The sequence below is a fragment of the Notechis scutatus genome, chromosome Z, assembly GCF_049901735.1.
Source record: "Notechis scutatus isolate UNSWTSFEM ecotype Mainland chromosome Z, rNotScu1.2, whole genome shotgun sequence".
Classification (NCBI taxonomy): Eukaryota; Metazoa; Chordata; class Lepidosauria; order Squamata; family Elapidae; genus Notechis; species Notechis scutatus.
This window is the reverse complement of record NC_142025.1, coordinates 7,114,010-7,140,809: the sequence shown is the minus strand read 5'-3', so window position 1 is coordinate 7,140,809 and position 26,800 is coordinate 7,114,010. Positions and strand designations below refer to the sequence as shown.

The following is a 26,800-nucleotide window of genomic DNA, read 5'->3' as shown; positions in this document are numbered from 1 at the left end:
TGGCAAAGGCACTTGCCAAACCAGCTGAAGTCAAAACGATGGACTGGAATACCCTTGCTCCCATCCTTCGTGCCCATTACGCTCCAGCAGTTCCTACCCTTATTAGAAGACACGAATTTTACCAGAGGGACCAACGCGAAAGTGAGAACATCGGGGACTTTGTAGCTGACCTAAGAAATTTGGGTGGACTGTGTGGCTTCACAAATCTAGAAGAAGCCATGAGAGATCGGATTGTCCTTGACCTAAGAGACCCCACTGTCCAGAGCAAGATTATGGCAAAGGGAGACATCACCCTCGCAGATGCCATAACAGATGCCACTGCAGCGGAAGCCACCCGCAAATCAGCAGCCCGAATGCACCGAGCGAATGGGGCCAGCCGCCAACCCACCAGCGACACGGCAATATCATCAGAAAAATACACATCATCCGCCCACCATGAAGACATAGATTCCTCATCGGATAGCGAGGAGGAAGAAGTCAACAGACTCAGGTCAGAGCGCGAGCAGCGAGACCAGCGGGGTCGTAAATCCAATTTCCAATGCGCCAGATGTGGGGGGAACCACCCACGATCAGAATGCAGGTTCCTAGATGCCATCTGTCGTTCCTGTGAGAAAAGGGGCCACATTGCTAAAGTGTGCCGGAACAAAAGAGGATCCAGCCCCAAGAGAAAAGAAAATAACTTCCGACAAGCAGCAGGCACCCCACCAACAAATCGGGACCGCCCAAACAACCAGTGGAGCCAGTACAACAGAAACCAGATGTTTACTGGTGTAACCAGACGGGAAGAGGCACATCAGACCATCACCATCGGCCACGCTTCATCATTAGACGCAAAAAAAATCTGGGTAAAGGTCACCATTGAAAATCGTCCATGCATCATGGAAGTGGACTCCGGGTCTTCCCTATCCATGGTCTCCTGGAAAACACTCAAGCAGCTGATCCCTGACATCCGCCGCCAGGATCTCAGCACCCAGAGACTTATATTAAAGGACTACCAGGGAAATCGAATTCCGGTTGTTGGTTCCAGTCACATCCAGGTCTCCTTTAAGGACCACACCGCAATACTACCCCTCACCATCGTTGACAGAGACCGGCCCAGCTTATTGGGTCTTCAGTGGTTCGTGCCATTAGGAATCGAAATGGCAGGCATCAACCAGACTGTAGACGAAGACTGGGAGGCGGCCCTCGTCCATGACTTTCAAGAAGTCTTCACTGAACAATTAGGCAAGTACAAAGGTTCCCCCATCTCGTTTAATCTCTGCCCTGATATCGCACCCATTCGCCTAAAGCCACGCCGAGTTCCCTTTGCTCTCAAACCAAAAATTGACGAGCAATTGGACAAATTAATAGCACAAGGCGTGTTAGAACCCATCGACCACGCCCGATGGGAGACCCCAATTGTAACTCCCATAAAACCTGACGGATGTTTGAGAATCTGTGGGGATTACAAGGCTACCCTCAACCACGCGTTACAGCAGAGCGCCTATCCAGTACCCGTGGTCCAACATCTCCTTCATTCACTTGGGGGCGGAAAAGTATTCGCAAAGCTTGACCTAGCCCAAGCTTATCAACAGCTGCCAGTAGAAACAGAAACCGCAGAAGCCCAAACCATAGTTACGCACAGGGGTGCGTTCAAATGTAACAGACTCCAGTTTGGAGTAAGCATAGCACCTGGCATTTTCCAAAGTTTGATGGAAAGGATGTTGCAGGGCATAAAAGGGGTCGTGCCCTACTTCGATGACGTATTGATAGCCGCCCCTACAAGAAGTCAGTTAGAAAAACGCCTGAGAACTGTTCTACAAAGACGCAGGCCTCAAGGTTAAGAAGGAAAAGTGCCAGTTATGCACTGAGAGGGTTGAATTTCTTGGTTACCTTCTTGACAACAAGGAATTCACCCTACTGAAAAGAAATTGGCTGCTATTAAAAATGCCCCAAGACCAAAGAACAAAACAGACCTCCAAGCCTTCCTGGGACTCATTAACTTTTATAACATCTTCCTACCCCAGAAGGCAACCATTGCTGAACCCCTGCATAGGCTCCTCGACAAGAAGGCTTCCTGGTTTTGGGGACGTCGGGAGGAGCAGGCTTTCCAACAAGTAAAAGACCTTTTAACTTCAGATGCAGTACTCATCCAATATAATGAGACACTTCCATTGACTGTGACTTGTGACGACTCACCTTTTGGGGTAGGAGCCATCCTGAGCCACGTCCTACCAAATGGTACAGAGGCGCCTATTGCATTTTTTTCTAGAACTTTGTCTAAAACAGAGAGAAACTATAGTCACCTAGATAAAGAAGCCCTCGCTATTGTATCTGCGATCAAAAGGTTCCACGAATACGTGTATGGAAGATCCTTTTCCATCATCACAGATCATAAGCCATTACTTGGCATCTTGGCAGGGGACAAACTAACTCCACACATCCTATCTCCAAGGATGACATGATGGTTGGAGTTCTTAGCCGCCTACGACTACCAGTTGAGACACCGACCAGGGAAAACCATCCCCCATGCAGACGCTTTGAGCCGTTCTCCACTGCCAGAGTTCCTAGATGACCCAGCTCCCACACTATCAACACTGCAAATCGAGACGCTTCCCTCACCTCCACTAACCGCACAAGACATCGCATTGGAAACAAAAAGAGACTCATGTTTGGCACGGGTTCTCAGCTGGGTGGAGAGGGGATGGCCAGAAATCGAACCCAACGACACCTTTAAACCTTTCAAAAACAGACAAACAGAACTGTTCTCCCAAAAAGGGTGCATGTTGTGGGGAGACCAAGTGGTCATACCAGTGAAACTACAAAAGAAAGTTCTAAATTTACTACATGATGGACACCTGGGCATCGTACGAATGAAAGCGCTGGCAAGGAGCTACGCCTGGTGGCCAGGTATGGACAAACAAATTGAAGCCTGGGTTGCCACCTGTAGCAAATGCCAAGAAACACGCTCGGCCCCGCCAAAAGCATCACCAGCTGAATGGGAAACGCCCAGGGGTCCATGGTCCCGCATCCACATCGATTTCGCGGGACCTACAAAAGGGCATACTTTTCTAATAACAGTAGACGCCTACTCGAACTGGCTTGAGGTTAACAAGATGAAGACTACCACTACAGAGGCAGTCATCAAGAAATTGAACAGACTGTTTGCAACGCACGGGCTACCAGATGTCTTGGTTTCCGACAATGGGCCACAATTTACCGCCTTGGCCTTTGAACAATACCTAGCAGACCGGGGAATACGCCACGCCTTGACATCACCTGCTCACCCAGCGGCCAATGGCAGGGCTGAACGAATGGTTCAGTTCACCAAAAAAACTTTACAAAAAATGGAACAAGGAAACATCCACGACAAAGTCACCAGGATGCTCCTTCTTCAGCATATTACACCAAACAGCACCACAAACAAAAGCCCAGCTGAGCTCCTGATGGGCAGAAAACTCAGATCGCACCTAGACCGCCTACATCCTGCATACACCCCGGAAAAGCCCCTGGGTTCCAGCAGTAAACACCGTACGTTTAAGGTAGGAGACCCCGTATTTGCAAAGAACTTTTCAGGTGACCCATTGTGGATCCCTGCCAAAATAACGCAAATTACAGGCCCCCGTTCCTACCGTTTAGAAACCACAGATGGGAGACTGTGGAAACGCCACATCGACCAGCTGCGCTCAAGGTTGACCACAACCCCCATCACAAACCCCGATCTCAAAGCGAGAGGGGGAAGGGAAACCGAGGGTTTTGAAATTGAACCAACATCTGGCTCAGAAAACATAACCCCACAACCAGCACAGCAAAGCCCACTATATTCACCGACTGAGGAAGAACCTTGGCAGATGGTCGTCTCTCCAGGTAGCAGCAGCCGAACAGGGTCAGCGAATCCGGAGAACCCAGACGACAGGAGTGAAGGAAGCGTTGCGGGTATCTCCGGATCACCTCCAAGAATACCCAGCGTAGAAGCCAGGTCACAACTACAGACAAGCTCGGTAAGCAGTCCATCAGAACCAGAAACCGAGCAAAGACATTTTGAACAACGCAAATCAGGTAGACAGGTGCGAAGATCCGCCTACCTGCGAGAATACATCACCCCACCCCTGAGATGGAACCTAGAGGGGAGGGGTGTTCCGGACTAGCAGGCTCGTAATCCTGCAAACCTGATTGGTCCGTCAACAGCGAGTCGTGATTGGTCGCTCCGGGCTGATCCGATTGGCTGGTTAACGGGCTGCCGCGATTGGACACTCCAAGCGCGGCAAGCTTAAATCGTTGTCATTGGGCGCTTCGGCAGCAGCCAGCTCTATAAAAGGAGCTGCTGCTGCCAGGCTCATTGCTCTGATCTGAAGTCACTATTAAAGAGTTGAAGTTACTATCCGAGGTCTCGTCTCCGTTATTACGCCCATCCTCCCAGACATAACACATATTTTGTTCCATTAATTTTGGAAGTACAAAAAAAAATCTATATTTCTCTGGAGGAATTATTTCTGCATCCCACATTACAAAGCTAGAGAGGGAAAACCACATGCCTAAAGCTGAAAGCCTAAATATACTGAATTTGGATAATCATCAGTAAGAATCTACTGTAAACAGATCCTACAGAAAGTTGAACAAATTAGGGGAAACCTACAGCCATTGGTTTGTGGTATTCTTGTCAGTGGGAAAATAGAATTTATGCTACAGGGAATCCTTGGCTTACAACCGTTTGTTGAGCAACCATTTAAAGTTCCGACGACACTGAAAAAGTGACTTACACTGACAACTGTCACAGCATCCCTCCAGTCACATGATCAAAATTTGGGTGCTTGGCATTGATTTATGATGATTGTGGCATCCCAGGGTCATGTAATCATCATTTGCAACCTTCTCAGGAAGCTTCCAACTAGCAAAGTCAATAGTGGAAGGCAGATTTTTTTAACAACCATGTGGTTCACTTAATAACCGTGGCAAAAAGGGTCATAAAATTGGGTGCAATTCATATAACAATGGCCTTGCTTAACAATGGGAATTCTGATCATCAGTTGAGGGACTGTTATAGTGGAAAAGCTTAATTGAATTGAATTCTTTATTGTCATTGTATGTATATACACAGTATACATACAACAAAATTCACATAACACCCAGAGACCAGACACAACATACACACACACATGACAATCCCCAAACACACACCCCACCCGCCAAAATTCCCCACCCCATAAACATACATAAGCATCCACACAACAGATCAAGTAATACTGTCCAACAGCTCATTGATGGTGTTCCTTAAGTTCATTGTTAAGTGCAATTATAGCTCTGGGATAAAAACTATTCAGAAAATGTGTGGTTCGAGTTTTAATTGTTCTGTATCTTCTGCCAGAAGGTTCATAAACAGTTCACAAAGATTGTAAGCAGGATGGGAAGGGTCTCTGAGAATGTTGTGCAACTTCCTCAAACAGCGAGATGCAAAGATGTCATCCAGGACTGGTAATTGGAGCCCAATGATATTCTGGGCAGTTTTAATGATTCTCTGTAGAGCTTTTCTGTCCGCTACAGAGCTGCTCCCGTACCATACAAGAATGCCGTATGTCAGGACAATCTCAATGGTGCTGCGGTAGTAGGACAGAAGTAGATGCTGAGATAGATTTATCTTCCTGAGCATTGTCAGAAAGGACAGCCTCTTCTTCTGGGCCTTCTTCACAAGTTTAACCTTCGAAGTGAAATTTCTGCACCAATGGAAACTATTTCCTCCATGTTACTTTGTTCAGCCGGGTTGAGAAGTTTGGTGAGCGGCTTTTTTTCCTCCCAACAGGATCCTAGTTTCCAAGGATTACCTCTTCAGTGGATCCTACGACAGGACTGCACGTTGCTGGAGTGTGGATAAGGAAAAACCGATCCAAGAGTTCCGGGGCCATCGCAACTGTGTCCTGGCCTTGGCACTCTACTCCTCGAAGGATGTCCTCGAAGAGGAAGAGATGGAGGAGGAGATAGAAGAGGTGGAAGAGCTAAGCCAAGACTTTCTGGTGACGGGGAGCACAGACTGCACAGTCAAGGTCTGGTGGGTGTCCACTGGGCGCTGCCACCAGACCCTGCTGGGACACACTGGGGCTGTCTTGTGCCTTATACTTGATGCTCCAAACAGGGAGCTCTTTTCGGGAAGCACTGATTACACCATTCGGACCTGGAACATTGTGACAGGGGAACAGTTGAGAGTCTTCAAAGAGCACCAAGGATCCATCATTTGCCTAGAGGTAAGAAAGGTTGCCTTTTTTCCAAAGGGGGTTGCAGCATTTGTGCAACTGATACTTTTGGGAAGGGATAAATACAGGAGAGGGAGCTTGTTTGAAGAAGGAACATAAGAAAAGCTGGGCATACAGAGTTGGAAAAGGATTTTTAACAAAACAACATCACCCTAATATCTATCTATTTATGTCTGTTTATCTATCTACTGTATCTCTTTCTTTCTTTCTTTTCTCTCTCTCTCTCTCTCTCTCCACCTATCCATCTATCTCTAATCTATCATCTATCTCTATCTCTATCTCACAATCCAACATATCCCATGGTGAATAGAAGAAAACTGACTGACTGCTGTTCTCCATAAGGTGAAGGGGTTTGAATCATGTCATTAGAAAAGCTCAGCTATTGTGGTTTCTCACCTATGGTTACTAACTGTAATCTGTGGACCCAAATATTGTGGTATATTCAAGAAACCATGATTTATGAGAACCATGCTTTAGAAAGGTGTTACATGTGAGGAAGTAGTATTGGAGATGGATACTCACGAGTAGCAAAACTTGAAGAATTTCTGGGGAGCAAAAGTAAGAGCAACTGATTGGACAGTGTGTCCTTTTATTTCTTTGTATTTTTATTATTTCTTGGTTGAACAATAATATCTTCACTGAAGCCAAATCATAGACTCCAAGGGAAGTGTTTAATATCTATGTAAGGTAATTAAGAAATGGTAATGCTTTGGTACAGGTAGTTTTCAACTTACAATCACAATTGGGACCAGAATTTCCATTGTTAACTGAGGTGGTCATTAAGTGAAGCACATGGTCATTAAATAAATTCAGGTTCCCTCATTGACTTTGCTTATCAGAAGCCAGATAGGAAGTGGCAAATGGAAATCAGCTAACCCCAGAACCCTTCAACCATCATAAATACATGCCAGTTGTCCAGAGCCCAAATTCTGATCATGTGACCACAGAGGCACTGTAACAGTCACTAGTGTGATAACTGGTTATTGGTTATTTTTTTCACTTAAATTTTGAATGGTCACTAAGTAATGGTTGTAATTTGAGGACTACCTGAACCTAGAAAAGTAGTTGGCTGGATTGCTGCCCATAGAACTATGGATAGTTTTGGGGGAAAGAATCCATGAATCTTGACAGAGTGATTATTACAGCAATTGATCACTCTAAAGACAGAAAATTGTTTTCTGCTAGTGGGTGTGAAGGAAGCATTTGGTTAGAAGACAGATTACTATATAAATAATTTCAATAAATAAACACTTAAATAAAAATGAATTTTTCTGAGAATCTGCAGTGTTCCATGTTTCTTTGATGTTTCTGCAAAATATTTTTCCAGGAATATTTTGGTCTTTTATCAAGACTTGCTCTCCGTCCAATTGTTCTTGCTTTCTATGAACTGTGTCATGCTCCAACAGAGCAAATATAATCTTTTTCAAAGACAGCTGAGGAGACCAACTAAGCCATCTTCACATTTATAAGTTGGAATTGTGTCTCTCTATTAAACTTAAAGCTGAATATTTAGGCACCCCGTGTTTCCTCAGGTCTTATTTTCTTTTCGGCCCAAAATATGCACTAGGGCTTATTTTGGGATGTGTGCATCTTATTTTGTTTTCATGTAAGGGAGGCTGATTTCTTCTGCTTGCTTGTGGCAGGGCAAGAGGCTGCATGGTGCGTCACTGCTGAATTCCAAATGTTTTGAAAACCTGGATGTTTGTACCAGAAACAATGCATGGAGATTAGTGATATATTTAACATTTGCTATTTCTTTTCTGCTTATATAATTTTGTATTCTTTGGTTCTTTTTTCACTTAGAATAATGCTACCTAGAGTCAAAACCATTGATTGATTATGTGCTATCAAGCTGATCTTTCCACCCCTAATAGCACACGCCCCACATGGGCTTACCTCACAGCCAGGTCCCCACAGCCAGGCCATCCATGCCCCGACACCTGCCTTGCCTCACGGCTGCAGCACCAGCACACCACTCAGCCCTCTGGTCCACTGCGGCTGCAAGAAGAAGTGGGCCAGCAGCCATGGGGGCTCCTACTGCACATGGTTGCTGGTGCTGCCACTGCAAGGCATGTGTCCGGAGGTGGAGGGCCCAACTGTGGGCGCTCAGAGGTAAGCCAGTGCAGGACATGTGGGGCAGCTCCATTCTCCATTGCCTTGCCTCATGGCCTCGGCACTTCGAGCAACTAGATGAAATGGGAGGGAGGCCATCTGCGCAGGCCCTTAAGTAGGGCTTATTTTGGGGGTAGGGTTTATTTTAGGAGCACATGTAAAAACATGCTAGGATTTATTTTCGGGATAGGTCTTATTTTGGGGGAAACAGGGTAGCCCTTGACTTACAGCCAAAATTCATATTACTAAATGAGACATTTCTTAACTGAGTTTTGCCCCATTTTATGACTTTTCTTGCTACAGTTGTTAAATGAATCTCTGCAGTTGTTAAGTTAGCAACATGATTGTTAAGTGAATCGGCTCCTCATTGACTTTGCTTGTCAGAAGGTCACAAAAGATGATTATATGTCCCCAGGATGCCTGCAACTGTCATAAATACGAGTTAATTGACAAGGTCTGGATTTTGACCACGGGATGCTGCAACAGTCATAAGTGTCAAAAACAGTCATGTCACCTTTCTCAGTGTTGTTGTAACTTCAAACTGTCATTAAATAAACTGTTGTAAGTCGAGGACTATCTATATTTGGAAAAAACTATTGTTAAAAAGATTCTTTCTCTGACTACCACTTCTCCTGTCCCTTCCAAATCTTAGAAAATCAATCCTTGTTTTTGTTGATGAAAAGCACATCTGTCTTTCTAATGAAAGAGAAAAAACAAAGCATGTTTTTCTTGATTGACCACTTTATTTTATTTTGACATAAACACAGTAAAGGACCCGCATAGGTTTTCTTGTAATATACTTGGTATGTGTCTGGTGATATAGGATACCTTGAGCCTGAGGCTCTGATATTTTTCCATTCCATTAGCCAAATGAATGTTGTGGGAGATTGCATGGACATTTTTAATTTTTTAAAAAAATAATGGATCACTTTTAGAAGCATTCACTCCATCAAGAAATTCTTGAGAATATAGTGATGAATTTGCAACACATGGAAGCTTTGTGAACAAGAATATTAATCAAGTATTTACCCAGGTGAGGCAAGATTTCTGCAGAGCAGTGATTTTCAATCTTGGCAGTTTTAGGAAGTACAAACTGCAACTCCCAGAATTCCTCAATCAGCATTCTTGAATGAGTGGAATTCTGGGAATTGAAGTCTGCATGTCTTAAAGCTACCGAAGTTGAGAAGCATTGCCTAGGAGGGAAGATTTTCAATATACAAATGTTGGTAGAATAAATTGAAAATGTAGATCTTGATGGTGGAATATACAATGTCCTAAGGATTTGTAACGGATCCTATATTTTTATCTTTGAATGTTATTAAGTAAATATTTGTAGATAAGTTTGCTTCAAACTTTTTAGTCTGAATTGAATTGCTGTTCCTGGTCCATTCAGAAATATTTTATATTAGAAGTGCAACAAGTGGAGATAGTTTTAGCACTAGCACTAGCACTTAAACTTATATAACGCTTCATAATGCTTTACAATCCTCTCTAAGTGGTTTACAGAGTCAGCTTATTGCCCTCAACAATCTGGGTTCTCATTTTACCAACCTTGGAAGGATGGAAGGCTGAGTTAACCTTGAGCCAGAACTCCTGGCAATGGGCAGAATTTGCCTGCAATACCGCATTCTAACTACTGTGCCACCAGGGTGCTTATTTCACCTCTTATTTCAGATGTGCCAGTGTTTTTCAAACTCACTAATATATAATGTTTCTTAAGTTTTGCAGTTTGAACGTATAGAATTCAACTCCCAGAATTTTGCAGCCAGCATGCTTGCTGGGGGTTTCTGGGACTTGAAGTCCACGGTCAAGGTTGAGAAACACTGTGCTAATAGAAGATCATTGGCCCGATTCTTCTCTAATATTTTTAAAGTCACTCAGCCTTCGCATGTCATGCCCCTGTTGGAATCTGATTCGGAGGGGGAGGCCGAGAAGCTGACAGGAAGTGGGAATGTGGCTGCATTGGCTATGGAAGAAACTGGGGAAGGGCAAAGGCTGGGCAGAGCAGGGAAGAGGTAGAGCAAGGGAGAGGAAATTTGGAGGAAGACCCAGGCCAACCCCCTCTTCATCCTAGGGCACACAGGGAGGAATGGAGAAGGGAGCAACATGAGTTGCATGGCTAATGGGGGAGGAAAGGGCCCTGATTCCCTTCATTAGCTGCAGTTGGAAACACAATGTTTAAAAAGGGAAGCTGCGCATAGCAAAGTTGTTGGGAGAAAATCATGAATTATCTGGTATCGTCGAGGCTTATCTGGGTTCCTAGTGTCTTCCCAGCTGTGTGTGTTTTGCTGGGCTTTCACGTCTGCAATTCCTTCTCCTGCCCTGTCCAGTTAATTGCTGCAGCATGGTTTGTGTGGATTTTTATTTACAGTTTGTATGTACTTTGTTTTCGGATTGAATTTCCTCCACTTAAAGACTGTTCTTGGGAGAGTTTTTTCTCCAGCCGAGGGTAACCTGGACATTGGGGGCAAAGTTGGAGGTATCAAAGGGACACTTCTTGTTTATTTGATTGTATTACCTTTGTGCCACGCCCCTTTGGGTCATCATATTATGTATGTTCGATGCTGGGACTGTCTAGATGTCTTTTCAACATCATATAACATATCATTGTATCTTCCCATTTGCATCTTTGAGTAAAAACAGGCAATAGTAATGATGACAATAATTCAGTGGAGCATTTGAAAATATTCCAAGCAATGTGCACAAACTGCTACAGATAACTGGTGGGAAAAATCTAAAAAGTAATTGAATTTGCTTTAACCCAAATTTTTGTTAATGTCTGAACAAATCTTCCTCATTGTGGGAGCTTCATCACTGGAAGCTTTCAAGAAGAGATTAGACTGCCATCTGTCGGAAATAGTGTAGGGTCTCCTGCTTGGGTGGGTGAGAGGGGTTAGACTAGATGACCTACAAAATCCCTTCCAACTCTGTTAATTTGTTCATTTTTGATGGCACTCAATACGGAGGGCTTGCTGAAGCTAGCCAAGTGTAAATTCAGTTTTACGATAGAAAAGAAGGACTATGCACATACTTAGGAATCTTTGGCTGATATAATTGGGAGGGAATGTGAGGTCTGTCTACAGAATTCATTCCTCACATGGGTTGTGGACTGAAGAATTTTTCAGATGATGTCTTCGTGACCCTGGAACTGTACACTGTAAATTTAATCAAATGCAATTAACAAAAATATTATTTGGGCCAAATAAATCCATGGGTCCTACGGAGCATTGCTTCACTAGCTTTAAAGACCAGCTTCATCTTACACGAATATTGATCAAAATCTCTCCTATCTAATTTTAGAGCTCTTTTGAAGGTCTTGATTCCATACAGAACGTACTTTCAGAGGTCTATGTTACACTTTTAGCGTTGCTGTCACTGTTTGTATCTCCTTCAGTGTATGAAGAAAAAACCAGGTGAAAGGTAACGGTGACTTCCAGTGCTCTTTCTTCGCTAACTTTCTGTTCTTTCTTTTGTCTGACTCCCAGCTTGTCAATCGATGCTTGTATTCAGGTAGCACGGACAAAACAGTGAAGTGTTGGTTAGCTGACACTGGAGAGAGGATAAGGACCTACAAGGCTCATAAACACACTGTCAGTGCTTTGAAATACCATGCTGGAATATGTAAGTTCCAACTGATGCCATCATATGTTTGTTTACTTGTGTGTTCTATTTATGCTTTGAAAGCCACACCCTCCTGTTGTGCTTGCCACAACAATAGCCCTTTGAAATAGGTTGAGCTGAGAGAGAAGGCCCCTACCCTAGCCTCCCCCACACCTAGAGGCTCAGTTTGGGGTTCTTAACCTTTTCTTTACCATTTACCCTTCATTTATCCTTTGGCTCTGAGATATAAATTGATTATGGACCATCTAGTCAATATTGACCCTCAGCAACTATAGAGATGGACGTTCTCCAAGATCAGAGGTGGTATTCAACCGGTTCTGACCAGTTCTGGAGAACCGGTAGTGGAAATTTTGAGTAGTTCGGACAACTGGCAAATACCCCCTTTGACTGGCCCCACCCCCATCTATTCCCTGCCTCTCTAGTCCCAGCTGATCGACTTGGTCTTCTTTGGTTGCCCTGCACAGGAGAACGGAGCTGGAAAGCAGGTTAGTGGGGTAGGAAGGGAATGGGGATTTTGCAGTATCCTTCCCCTGCCACGCTCACCAAGTCACACCCACCAAACCACGCCCACAGAACGGGTAGTAAAAAATTTGAATCCCACCACTTTAAATATGTTCTGTGGCCACAGATCTCCAAGACTTAAGATTTAAACCACAGCACTTCTTCAAGCGTTTGTGGACTCCCTGCAATGACATCGTGGCTCCCAGGGGTTCACGATCTACAGGTTGAGAACCACGGCTGTAGAGATTAAGGTGCTGGCTTCACACTAGGCTCTGAGTTGTAAACTCACCAAGACAGCCAATCACCAAGAGACTGTGCATTCTAGTCACCGCCTCAGGCATGAAAGCCAGTCGAGTGGGCCAATCCCTCTCTCTTATCCCAACTCACCTCACAGGATTATTATACAGAAAAAGAGGAGGAAAAGGAATATTATGAATGTTCACTGCTATATATATATATATGGTATTCAGCTTTGTTCAGGTATTTCCCCACGTCATTATAGTTGTGCTTTTAAAGTTGTAGCAATGTTTAAAAGCACAACTATAATGACATGGGAAATACCCGAACAAAGCTGAATACCATACATATAAATACCCGTGAAAACTTAAGAAAACATACACACACACACACTTAATTAATTAATTAAGTTAAAAGCTAGTTCGGCATCTTTATATCTTCACCATCTGCTTCTGTAGGAAATGTCAGTAACAGGAAGTTCAAAAATGTCTTTTATTGTTAGGAGCCCTGGTGGTGTAGTGGTTAGAATGTATTGCAGGCAAACTCTGCCCACTGCCAGGAGTTCAATCCTAATCAGCTCAAGGTTGACTCAGCCGTCCATCCTTCGGAGGTTGGTAAAATGAGGACCTAGATTATTGCGGGCAATAGGCTGACATTGCAAACCTCCCAGAGAGTGCTGTAAAACACTATGGAGCGGTATATATAAGTCTAAATGCTACTGCTGCTGTTATTCTTGTAGGCATTATAACTGAACCTTGAGATCCCGTCAGAGTTTCTCTTCACTACATCTTATCCCAAGCAAACTCAAGGCCGAGCTATTTTGAGTTTCTTTCTGCTCCCTTGAGATTCTGAGTGGTCTTTTCTGAACCTTCTCCTACCCTCATGGTTTGTTCACCTATTTCCAGGGCCAGGCTTATCTTCATTACACCCAAAGAATTTACTTGGCTAAAGAGGTTGTCAGCTTTTAATGGTGTAGGGTCTCCTGCTTGGGCAGGGGGTTGGACTAGATGACCTACAAGGTCCCTTTCAACTCTGATTATCTGTTATCTGTTAAGGTAGACCAGAACAGGAAACAGACTTCAAAAGTCTAGCTAAAAGTACACTTTATGGATGTAGGTGATGGTAGGCAAATCTTGAAAAAGCTGACTGAGCTTTTCTTGCCTTCCTTCTAATGCTCTATTGCAGTGTTTCCTCAAGCGTGGCAATATGAAGATGTGCAGAATTCAGCTCTCAGAATTCCCCAGCCAACAGTGCTGGCTGGGAAATTCTGGGAGCTGGTTCTCACTTCTTCAAGTTGCCAAGGTTGAGAGACACTGTTCTAGTGAATTGGGAGAAGCAAGTCTTACCTTCTTCAGATTTTCTCTACTGGCCTTAAAGCGTGCTTCTGTTGTGTCGCTTCTCCAAAGTTATCTTCCTAGCTTTCTACAAGAGGAAGCATAATTCAGATCTCCCATTCGTTGTCCAATATCTGCTCTACTACATTCCACAGGCTCGTGGGCTTGAGAGAGGATCCTGCCTAAAGTCATTATAGAGTTTCTATAATAGTTTGTGGGATTGAACCTGGATTTCTCCACCCTGATCCTATATTTTAACCATATTGAAAGTCCACCCTCTGTTCTGACTTTCTTAAAGACCTACCATTATCTCAGTGCTTGGTTAACTACATCCCATCCCTTCCTGGAAAGCAATTTAGAAATGAAAGTAGTTTCTGGTAGTCCCTGGATAAATTTTCAGAAGAAGGCAGGATGCAGTCACTCTCTCTCCTTCTTGAACAGCAGACCAAGTCTTGTTCGTTTAAAAAAAATAAATGTTTCCAGATGGTACAAAATCATCCCAGCAGTTGGCAAAGCTGGTCTGATTTCTTGCTTTGTCAGTGAGAAGAGGAAAAGGATTTTAAAAATATTTTGTATGTCTTTTTTGTATAAGCAATTTCATATCCTTTCAGGCTGTGTTGACACTAGCAACCCATTTGTATTGTGGATATGTAGCAACACTATATATATAGTCCATTTAACCTAACTGATATTTGGTCTATTTTGCATTCTCTTTGTGATCAGCGGATGCAATTGAAAATATCAAGAAAAAGTTTGACAACCGTATAGTAAACACTCTACTGAAGGGGGTGTCCAACCTTGGCAACTTTAAGACTTGTGGACTCCCACTCTCAGAATTGCCTAGCCAATGTATGCAGAATTTACCAAATCTTAAAGGTTGGACACCCCTGCCAAGGCTGGGCACCCCTGTTCTACTAAATTTTCAAATCTCTGGCTTATTTTAATTGCCCCTTTTAATTACACAGACAGAAGTATAAGGCAGAGTTAGATGTCATCTGCAAACATCTGTAAATAGAGCTTTTAAGTGGGGTGATAGAGATCATTCTCATGAGTAAATTGCATGAAGCTTACTCATGATGATGGCTTTCACCTGACCTCTTACCTCTGTCTTCCTATTTTTTATACAGAATAGAATACAGAATACAAAATAACAGATTTGGAAGGGAACTTTAAGGCCTTCTAGTCCAACCCTCCCTAGTCATGTAGGTGACCCTATACCATTTCAGACAAATGACTATCCAATCTCTTCTTAAATTCTCCAACTCTGGAAGACCCACAATGCAAGGCAAGCCATTCCACTGATTAATTCTTCTCACTGTCAGGAAATTTCTCCTTAATTTGAGATTTAGTTTCCATCCATTACTTCTTGTCCTGCCTTTAGGTGCTTTGGAAAACAGGTCAACCGCCTCTTCTTTGGGCCAGCCCCTGAAATATTGGAAGACTGCTATCATGATATCTCTAGTCCTTCTCTTTGTTAGACTAGATATACCCAGTTCCTGCCTCTAAATAATTTGCACAGTGCATTTCAGCAATTAGCATTTCCACCATTAAGAAGAGATTCGACAATAATAGGGCCTTGGTGGCGCAGTGGTTAGAGTGTCATACTGCAGGCCACTTTTGCTGACTATCGGCTGCCTGCAATTTGGCAGTTCGAATCCCACCAGACTCAAAGTTGACTCAGCCTTCCATCCTTCCAAGGTCGGTAAAATGAGGACCCAGATTGTTGGGGGAAATAGGCTGACTCTGTAAAACTGGGCTGTAAAGCACTATAAAGTGGTATATAAGTCTAAATGCTATTGCTATTTGTCTAAAATAGTGAGGGCAGGGACCTCCAACCCCTGGGCTGTGGCCCAGTATCTGTCGGAGCCTATTGGAAAATGGGCCGTGCAAACAGCAGGGAAATGAGGGAATCACGTGAAACTCCATTTGCACTTGTGCATGTTCCTTCTGGAACCATCCCGTCTCCGGTGCCGCCGCCACCGCAACCAGTCCACAAAACCAGAACGGTTGGGGGACCGCTGTTTAGGACAGGGAGTTGGACTAGAAGACCACCAAGGTCCTTTCCAAATCGGTTAATTCTGTTAATTAACTAACATGATCAAAAATTTGTCATTTGGGGAATATCAAATACCTACCCATCTTCTCCAGGGAAATGCCTGCCAAAACATTGCTACCCATCTCAATTCTTTGTCATTGGCCAGGTTTTTTTTTCAACTGCAGTTTCTGCGTAGCTCTTTTTGATTCCCCTGAGAGAAACAATTGGCTAGATTTTGTGTTTTCACCACATTCCTAAGTCAAGTCAGTCAGACCCAGCATTTTTTCACCCTTAGCCAATTTTAAGATGTGTGGTGCTTCTGCTGGCTGGGAAATTCTGAAAGCCCACCTATCTAGAAATCTCCCCGTTCAGAAAACTGTGGTTTAATTCTATAGAATATGGGATCATTTGGGGGATCAAGTTCACTTGATGGACAACTACCTTATTTAGGGTTCTCACAACACACCAATCTCTTGTTAACCAGATTCAATATGATGTTGAACTAGGGCTAAAAAAGGACAAGGATTCGATTCCTGTCAAATTGTAAGAATTCAAAAGCTTGCAATTTGGATCTCCTTCGATCCACTTCAAATTTTTGATTTTTTTTATCTACTCTAAAATCAAACTTAGAGTCCCAGTGTTTATTTCATTGATTTAAATCAGGGGTCACCAATCTTTTGGACCTCAGGGACCACCAAACTCATAATTTTAAATCCCGGGGACCACTAATAAGAATTTTGACTGATGGTGGCTTGCTGACGTTGGTGGGAGAGAGAGAAAGAGATAGATCTGACCTAACCTCTCTCTCTCTCTCTCTCTCTCTCTCTCACACACACACACACAGAGGCAAGGGTGGGACTTGAATGTCTGGTTCTGATTCTGTGGGTGTGGCCTAATTTGTGGGTGTGGCTTGGTGGCATGAGACCGGCTGGGCATGGCTTGTATGTAAATATTATAAATATTTATATAAATATTGAATTTTTTATAAAAAACAGCAACTTTTACCCAAAATCAGGCAAAGCAGGCAGGCAGATTGAGTTGCTCAAAGAATCACAGATTCACTTAGAGATCTACCGTGTTTCTCATATAATAAGGCCGGGTCTTATTTTTTTTTGAGCCCCGAAAAAATGGCTAGGCCATCTTTTCGGGGGTGACTTAATTCCCACCCCTTGCATCTTCAGGCGGGCGGACAGCGATGGCTTGGATGTTGGCCTCGGCATTGGTGGGGCACTTCATATCGGGGTCAATGCAGGCAGCACCATATCCGGGTGTGCAACAAAAGTACTTCCTAACGGCAAGCCCCCCCACCATTCCCCCCCATTTTGCATGTTTTAATATAGGCCTTAATTTGGGGGGAGGGGCTTAATTTCATTTCATGCCTATAAAACATGCTGGGACTTCCTATTGGGGGAGGCCATATTGTTGGAGAAACAGGGTATCTTTCTGCCATCAGCTACCTGAGTCTGTCACATAAAATTTGCTTGCAAGCAAACTCAAAAAATTAACTCACAACACACCATGTATGTAAATATTGAGTTTTTTTATAAAAAAGAAAGCAACTTTTACCCAAAATCAGGCAAAACAGGCAGGCAGATTGAGTTGCTCACAGAATCACAGATTCACTTAGAGATCTGTGTTTCTGCCATCAGCTACCTGAATCTGCACTGAAAAATAGAACTTTCAGCCCTAAGGGAGGTTCGGCTCAGCTTAAAAGCAGAGCCAAAGATTTAAAAATTAGCTAGAAAGCAAGAAATCCAATGGTTTCCTGCTTTTTAGCTAATCTAAATCTCCCGGCACAGCAGAACAGTTGATGGTCGTGGGGGGAAAAAAAGGAAAAATAGCAACTTAGCAGGAAAGTTTGCCAGGTAAGGAGTGAGTGGGTGGGGAAGGTTCCCACAGGCCATGTGAGTGGTGCAGACTTGTGTTCCTGTGCAGCCTGGATTAATTGCTTTGGGTGTGTATGCTGGGGGTGACATTTCTCTGCGGATCACCAAAATTTTCTTGTGGACCACGAGTGGGTTGTGACCCATCGGTTGACAACCACTGATTTAAAGCATTTGAACAACTACCCAATTTTATATAATTAACTTTAGGGGCTTCCAATAAGGTTTTACCTCCACAGGCATATATGCATACGTATGCTTAAGGTAATCCTTGATTAAGTTACAACCACAATTGGAACCAGAATTTGCTAAGCAAGCCCCAGCTGATTTTACAACTCCTTTTTGCCATGGTTGTTAAACAAATCACTGTTGTTGTTATGAATCATGCAGTCGTTAAGTGAAGCCGGCTTCCCATATTGAACCTTATCTGCTGGAAGCCAGCTGGGAAAATTACATGATCCCTGGATCGCTGTAAGCATCATAAATTCATCCTAATTTTGGTCATGGGGGTGATGTGACAGTCTTAAGTACAAGGACCAGTTGCAAGTCACTTTTTGCAGTGTCCCTGTGACTTCAAATAGTCATTAAATGGAGGGTTGTAAGTCAACAACTCCCTGCATGCTGATGATGAAGTGCATCTTAAAAAGAAATCTTTAACCGTCTACTTAGTGAAAGGAATAAAGCATGGGCCAAACTTTTGAGTGGCTTCATTACAACAGTCTATAAATGGCTTTGAAGGCATTGAGAAAGGATGACTCAGTTACCCCACCCAGATTGGATGATGGAAATAAATTCAAGGTTTATTGATATCAGTGTTGGAACAATGTGGTAGGCATAAAAATTTGTTTCCAATGTTGTACGTTTTTAAATTGTTTTTTTTTTTTTTTTTGGCTTTCGGGATGCCTGGCTTTTAAGGGTAACAGCTGCTCTGTTGGATTTCACAAAGGAACCTGGAGTAATTTTCAGTAGTAGGATCAGTGATGGGGTTCAAATTTTTTTACTACCCATTCTGTGAGCCTGGTGGCTTGGTGAGGTGGCAGGGGAAGGATACTGCAAAATCCCCATTCCCTCCCCACCCCACTAACCTGCTTTCCAGCTCCGTTCTTCTGTGCTGGGCAACCAAAGAAGACCCAGCCAATCAGCTGGGACTCAATGGGAGGCAGAGAAGAGATGGGGGCGGGGCCAGTCAGAAGGTGGTATTTGCTGGTTCTACGAACTACTCAAAATTTCCACTACCGGTTCTCCAGAACTGGTCAGAATCTGCTGAATACCCACCTCTGGAAGAAACTGGAGAAAATCCCAAAATAGAGAGATCTGCAAATACAAGTATAAGAAGTTTCCAAAGAAAGCAAAAACAATACCAGTCCTAATAGGCACGTTACAATCCCAAGACATTCTGAGCGCCACTTGAACGCCATTGGCATTCACAAAATTACCATCAGTTAATTGCAAAAGGCAGTTTTACTCGGAACAGCTTAGATTTTGTTACAATACCTTTAAATATTATTAAACAACATCTAGGAAGGACTCGACAGGGTGACAAAAATGTAGGATGATCAGTGGTGGGATTCAAATTTTTTTTACTACCGGTTCTGTGGGCATGGCTTGGTGGGCGTGGCAGGGAAAGGATACTGCAAAATCTCCATGCCTTCCCCAACCCACTAACCTGCTTTCCAGCTCCGTTCTCCTGCATAGGGCAACAAAAGAAGACCCAGCTGATTAGCTGGGACTCAATGGGAGGCGGAGAATAGATGGAGGCGGGGCCAGTACTTGCCAGTTCTCTGAACTACTCAAGACTTCCACTACCGGTTCTTCAGATCTGGTCAGAACCTGCTGAATACCATCTCTGAGTAGGATATCTTTTAGATGGAATTGGGGGGGGGGGACTTTCACATTCCATGCAAAAATACCCCTTTTGGAAGACATTTGGTTGGAAATTGTCCTATTGTTTAAAACTACTAACTTTGTAATCAGGAAATACCAGCCTTAATTGGTGAATATGATTCATTATGATACACGTGATCATGCTAAGGATCCGTAAATGATCTTTAAGTGATAGAACAGGGAAATAACCAAATAGATGCCATCTTTATTTATATATTTTGTATTTATTCTACAACGTGTTTCTTAAGTTATAACTCTTAATTGCAAGAAAGACATTGAGAGAAGGAATAAAGAAATAAGTGCTACTTAAGGAACGATCAGATGGCACAGCCCACAGCTGCATGATGGCAGAGAATGAGTTTCTGAAAGAATTGTTCTCAGCTTCTCAGGCTTTAAAGAAGAAAGTGGGAGATTTATATTTTCATTCTTGCAAGATTCTGCCAGTGTAGCCTTACAATAAAGTAGTAGTTGCTCAGCTAGTTGTGTTTCCTGTCAAGCCTAACTGGTAAGGCTGACAATTTGCCTGCCCATATTATTTCGGAGGCTGGAAGAGATATTTGGGCACCTTAATGTTAAGAAATGAAATCTTGAGTAGCGCAGGGCATGAATACCTGACAGAGATTTCGGGTTTACTATTAAAAAGTCCTTTAATTGTTAATTCCTCATCAATGAATAGCAAAAATTAAACTGCAAGATTCATCTGGAAAAATAGTCTACCCGATATTGCTAATGAGTTTCTATTAGTAAAACATTTCAATAGTAGCTTGATGTTCTTAATAGATTGCAATTGATTGCAATAACTTGATGTTCCAAATAGATATTCAGTTAAATTAACTTCCCTGAATGAATGTTTTGGTTTGTTATTAATAAGTTAAATGCAACAGAACCCTAACCCTAAACCTAACCTTGAAGTTAAAATCCCAATTTGCTGTGCCCCAGGGGTGGGATTCAAAAATTTTAACAACCGGTTCTGTGGGTGTGGCTTAGGTGGTGGGCATGGCTTGGTGGTCATGTGACTGGATGGACATGGCTTGGTGGTCATGTTATTGGCTGGGCGTGGCCAACTCAATATCACTCACATTGAGGCACGCATCTCCTTGCCTGGCCTTTCATGACTGTGGGGATACTGCAACAGTCGTAAGTGTGAAAAATGGTCATAAGTCATTTTTTCAGTGCCATTGTAACTTTGAATGGTCACTCCACCAAGAAAGCAGATCATGGTTAATTGAGGATCTGACCTCAGGTCTCCCTAGTTCAACTCTTTAATCACTCCACTTCAGCAACTAGATGTGCCATTTGTTTCCCCACAGAATAAGAATGAGGGCTGATGGGTAATAGAGGTTAAATTTAGTGAAGCTACAGAGCAAGAGAAAACTCAGCATTAATACTTAGGGTGAATATCATCTTTCTCTATCCAATGTCATAATTTAAACTTCTCAGTGTCTCCAACATTTTGTTTATGTATCTGTAACAGAACATTTTTAGCTCAAGACTTTATGTGGGGGATGATAATGTGACCATCCACCAATACAGTTTTTCCTCTCTCTTAGGTTGGTAGAACTCAACATTATTCAGTATAATCAGGGGTGGGGTTCAACAACCAATTCTGTGGGCATGGCTTAGTTGGTGGGTGTCGCTTGGTGGTCATGTGACTGGTGGACGTGGCTTGGTGGTCATGTTATTGGTTGGGCGTGGCCAACTCAATATCACTCACATCGAGGCATGCATCTCCTCGCCTGCCCTCTCATGACTGTGGGGATGCTGCAACAGTCGTAAGTGTGAAAAATGGTCATAAGTCACTTTTTTCAGTGCCATTGTAACTTTGAATGGTCACTCCACACAAGCAAAGTACCAGCAAAGGAGGGGAAAAAACTCCAGAGAAGTTCCAGAGACAGGAAGTCTAGTCCTGCCAAAAATGTAATAAGGGTTAACGGAGAGGCAGTTTCTGTAAGCAACCCCAGAATGTTTCCTTCCTGCCTTCCTTACAGGATTAGGCCAGTATTTTTTTCTAACAACCGGTTCCCCAAACTGCTTGAATGTTAACAACCGGTTCTAGAAAATAGGTGCGAACTGGTAGAATCTCACACCTGCTCTGCCCCAATCCATCACTGTGTTGATGTAAAGGAAATTCCATTGTTGTCTGTGGCAAAAAGTACTAATTCCTGTTTTGTTCTTATTAAAGTGTTTCTATATAATGAATTTAATTAGACATTTAACACCATCATTATTGGGCTTTTCATGTTAGCAATAAAATAAAAAGTCACTTTAAATACTAATTCCAGCATACGGTTAATTAGTTTTGTATATCACGTTGGATTACTGTACTTACAATTAATGGCAATTTCCTTGATTATAGTTTCAATTCGTAGTACAGTATTATGAGTCAGTGTACGGTAACTAGGCATGGTTGTCTGAAAAAAACAAGTACATTTCCAATACAGGTAGTCCTTGGCCTAGAAGCAGTTGCTTAGCAACCATTCAAGTTATGATGGACCCTGAAAAAGCTACTTGTTGTGACCTGTATTCTAAGTGGGACATCGGTCCCCTCCCGGTTTGCTTAATGACTACTACAAAAAGGTGGTAAAATCAGGCACATTCATTTGGTCACCTACTTTACAACTGTCACATCTTATGACTAAAATTACAGGCTCAATCACAGTTGTAAGCTGAGGTAGTACTACAACTTCCTAGAATAAAAATATTGTCAGCCAAGTTAAAGCTTTATAAAGGATGAAAATTAACTAAAATGAACACAGGACTCATTCCCCCAAAATGGATTTGGAATTCCCTTCACATGAATTTCATTGATACCTACAAAATGTGTCCCTTGTGGAAGGATTATTTCAACAGCTAAAGAACTGTATATATTCTCCTATTTGTAGGAAGTTATATTTTACCCTATTCACAATATAGATTTGAGTTTAGGTAATCCAAAAGACTTAATATTTCATCAATTTTGTTCTCTACTTTTGTTCTACCAGCTCATTTGCTTCTTATTTTGCTTTGTCCCTAATTTTGATCTTTGATAGAGCTATAGATTATATTTATATTGTTTCCCTTATTTATTTTCCATTTTATGTAGTAGGCTGATAGCAATAACAATAGCAATAGCACTTGTACCACTTCATAGTGCTTTCAAGCCCTTTCTAAGTGGTTTACAGAGTCAGCCTCTTGCCCCCAACAATCTGGGTCCTCATTTTACCCACCTCAGAAGGTTGGAAGGCTGAATCAACCTTGAGCCTGGTGAGATTCAAACTTCTTGCAGTCAGCAGAATTAGCCTGCAATACTTCATTTTAACCATTGCACCACCATAGCTGTTCTCTGATCCTTTGGGACTATAATGTAATGGGACACACATTTTCTAAGAAATGCATAGTGTAAGATAATCTGAATCCTTATTTTTTTCTCATCAGTGTTTACTGGAAGTGGTGATACTTGTGCTCGGGCTTTTAATACAAAGACTGGCATTCTGCAAAGAGTGTTTCGGGGTCATAAGTTGGTTATTAACTGCATCCAGGTAAGCTGTCAACTTTTCAAATCCTCTGATTTTACTATGGGTGAATCAGTTGATATAACTTCGGTCCGAAATATTCATAAGGCCATTTCATTTTAGATACTCATAAAGATTGCCCTTTCATCCATAATGTTTATTACAAAAATGTATCAAGAGAAGAAAATATTTGTAGCTTAGGGTTGAACTGTGGAGCCCTTGGTGCCCTCGGAGCTTGGTGTTTTTCTTGCAGACATTTCATTACCAAGCTAGGTAACATCATCAGTGTGAGAAGGAAGAGAGTTTTGCTCACTGATGGAGGAAATTATCTATACAGAAAGGAGAAGAGCAAGAAAGGTGATTAGGGGATGGAAGCTAAAACATATAAAGAATGGTTGCTGGAATTGGGTATGTCTAGTCTGATGAGAAGGACCGGGGTGACATGATAGCAGTGTTCCAATATCTCAGGGAGAGGAAGTCAAGCTATCTTCCAAAGCACCTGAGGGCAAGACAAGAAGCGACGGATGGAAATTAAGCAAGGAGAGAAGCAACTTAGGACTAATTTCCTGACAGTGAGAAAAATTAACCAGTGGAACAACTTGCCTCCAGAAGTTGTGGATGCTGCAACATTGGAAGTTTTTAACAAGACAGTGGATAACCATTTGTCTGAAATGCTATAGGGTCTCCTGCCTAAGCAGGGGTTTAGACTAGATACTAGATAGTCTAGATCCCTAGACTAGATAGGGATCTGCAACCTTAAACACTCAAAGAGCCATTTGGACCCATGTCCCACAGAAAAGAAAACACTGGGAGCCTGAAAACCCCAACTCAATGTCACTCCCACTCAGTCACATGACACACAGACACACACCCCATGCCTACCCAGGTTTTGTGGCTCCTGGTGTTTTCTGTAGGAAATGGGTCTCCCTCCCTCCCTCTCATTACTGTTTTTTGAGTTTTAGCTTCTCAGGCGAGGCGAGGAGTGACTGGGAGGGGAGGGCGAGGGGTGGGGCCAGCCAGTGGTGGGATCACCCAACAGGGAGCCACAGCAGAGGGCCCAAAGAACCGCATGCAGCTCCAGAGCCGTGGGTTGCTGACACCTGGACTAGAAAACCTCCAGGGTCCCTTCCAACTCTGTTATTCTATTCTATTCTATTCTATTCTATTCTATTCTATTCTATTCCATTCTATTCTATTCTATTCTATTCTACTACTATTCCTATTCTATTCTATTCTATTCTATTCTATTCTATTCTATTCTATTCTACTACTATTCCTATTCCTATTCCTATTCTATTCTATTCTATTCTATTCTATTCTATTCTGTTCTGTTCTGTTCTGTTCTGTTCTGTTCTATTCTATTCTATTCTATTCTATTCTATTCTATTCTATTCAATATTCTATTCTATTCAATATTCTATTCTACTCCTATTCCTATTCCTATTCTATTCCTATTCTATTCTATTCTATTCTATTCTATTCTATTCTATTCTATTCTATTCTATTCTATTCTACTACTATTCCTATTCTATTCTATTCTATTCTATTCTATTCTATTCTACTACTATTCCTATTCCTATTCCTATTCTATTCTATTCTATTCTATTCTATTCTATTCTATTCTATTCTGTTCTGTTCTGTTCTGTTCTGTTCTATTCTATTCTATTCTATTCTATTCTATTCAATATTCTATTCTATTCAATATTCTATTCTACTCCTATTCCTATTCTATTCTATTCTATTCTATTCTATTCTATTCTATTCTATTCTATTCTATTCTATTCTATTCCATTCCATTCCATTCCATTCCATTCCATTCCATTCTATTCTTATTCCTATTCCTATTCCTATTCCTATTCCTATTCCTATTCCTATTCCTATTCCATTTCTATTTCAATTCTATTCCATTCCATTCCATTCCATTCCATTCTATTCTATATATAAACAGAGCAAACCCCTCTATCAGCAATGATGATGTTGCCTAGTTGGGTAATAAAATATCTGCAAGAAAACCATCAAGCTCAGAGAGCACCAAGGACCCCACAGTACTATTTATAAATTCTTCCCTAGCTTTTTTTTTTACTTTATTTCATTAAATAACTCCTACAGTTTAAAAAAAAGTGCTAAGGAAGTACAATCGCCCATACTTTTCTAATGTTAGTTCCTCCTTGTACATGAGGCGTTGGATGACTTTAGATTTTTCTTGGGTTGTACGTATTGATTGAAACTGGATCGAACCCTGTCTCCACACAATCCCCTCTGCTTTGAAAGCAAGAAGTCTCTGTCTTTGCTTCCGTCTCGTGTTGTGACTGTCAATGCTAAACAGTCTAAGTATGCCCCTGTTGTTCCAGATTCACAATGAATTATTGTACACAGCTTCCCATGATGGCACGCTGAGGATCTGGGACATCCGGCAGATTTGTAAGCGGAGCAAGTGTCGTTTGAAGGAACGGTCTATCCAGGGTAGACATTTCCATAAGGGGAGCCTACCTCGCCTTTTCAACAACAAAGTGGGATGTGTGCTCCATCAGGAAAATGGAGGGCCACGGGAAACGATGGAACTTGAGTGAAAACTGGAGGAGATGAGCAGCATGAATAGCAAGCCAGGAAAACTCACGATCAGCAACTGGAGCTCAACCTTACCAAACCTCATTTTGCTTAGTGCCCAGCTGGCACTGCCAAGCACCTATCTGGGGGTTGTGTTTCACATGAAGAAACAGGCTAGCCCAGGGGTCTCCAACCGTGGCAACTTTAAGCCTGGAGGACTTCAACTCCCAGAATTCCCCAGCCAGCAAAGCTTAAAGTTGCCACGGTTGGAGACCCCTGGGCTAGAGTATGACAGACTAGAAAATGACAGACTAGAATATAACAAACTAGAGTTTAAAGACTAGTGCATGAGCCTCCCAGATATGGCATAAATTTCAAAGGAAAAACGAGCTAGAACAATACTTGCTAACGTTCTTGAATCTAATACATCCCCAGTGTTACGAAGGAGGCCAACATTGCTAGTTTGTTGAACTAAAGTGCTGCTTCTTGATGGGTGAATCGTAGGTTGGTGCCCAGACATTGCTTATATATTGTGTGGTCCAGGGTTTGGGAACTGAATTCCAAACAACCAATGCTATTGGAAGGGGCAGAGAAAGAGATTTTTAAGAAACAGGTTTGCAGAACGTATCAAATTGGATGGAGGGAACATCTAAAGATACATTGAGAAACACACAAGAAAAGAATAGCTGCTTTACATGGGAATAGGCATCGGTGCCATTTTTACACATGCTTAAGGCCAACTTGGAATCTAGCTTAGTGTGTTTTATACTTGAGAAAACAATTCCATTCTGTCGTGTGTGTGTTCACCAATAATTTAAAAACATCACAACCGTGTACCATACTTTCCCTAACACACACTTTTTCCCTACATTGCTTCCCCAAGTATGCATATTACTTCTGCATATTTTTAAAGGTATCAGTCCCTGCTGAG

The 26,800-nt window shown here is 42.4% G+C and overlaps 1 protein-coding gene across 1 annotated transcript in view; it reads left to right on the top strand.

The window, feature by feature from the left end:
* Positions 1–26,474, top strand: part of WDR86 (WD repeat domain 86) — a 30,294-nt gene extending 3,820 nt beyond the window's left edge. Inside the window, exons 3-6 of the mRNA XM_026678905.2 lie at positions 5,777–6,215; positions 11,822–11,957; positions 23,246–23,349; positions 25,674–26,474. Of these exons, the coding sequence (XP_026534690.2) occupies positions 5,777–6,215; positions 11,822–11,957; positions 23,246–23,349; positions 25,674–25,892 (898 nt within the window). The 3' untranslated portion in view covers positions 25,893–26,474. The remainder of the gene's footprint in view (positions 1–5,776; positions 6,216–11,821; positions 11,958–23,245; positions 23,350–25,673) is intronic.
* The last annotated feature ends 326 nt before the right edge of the window (positions 26,475–26,800 follow it).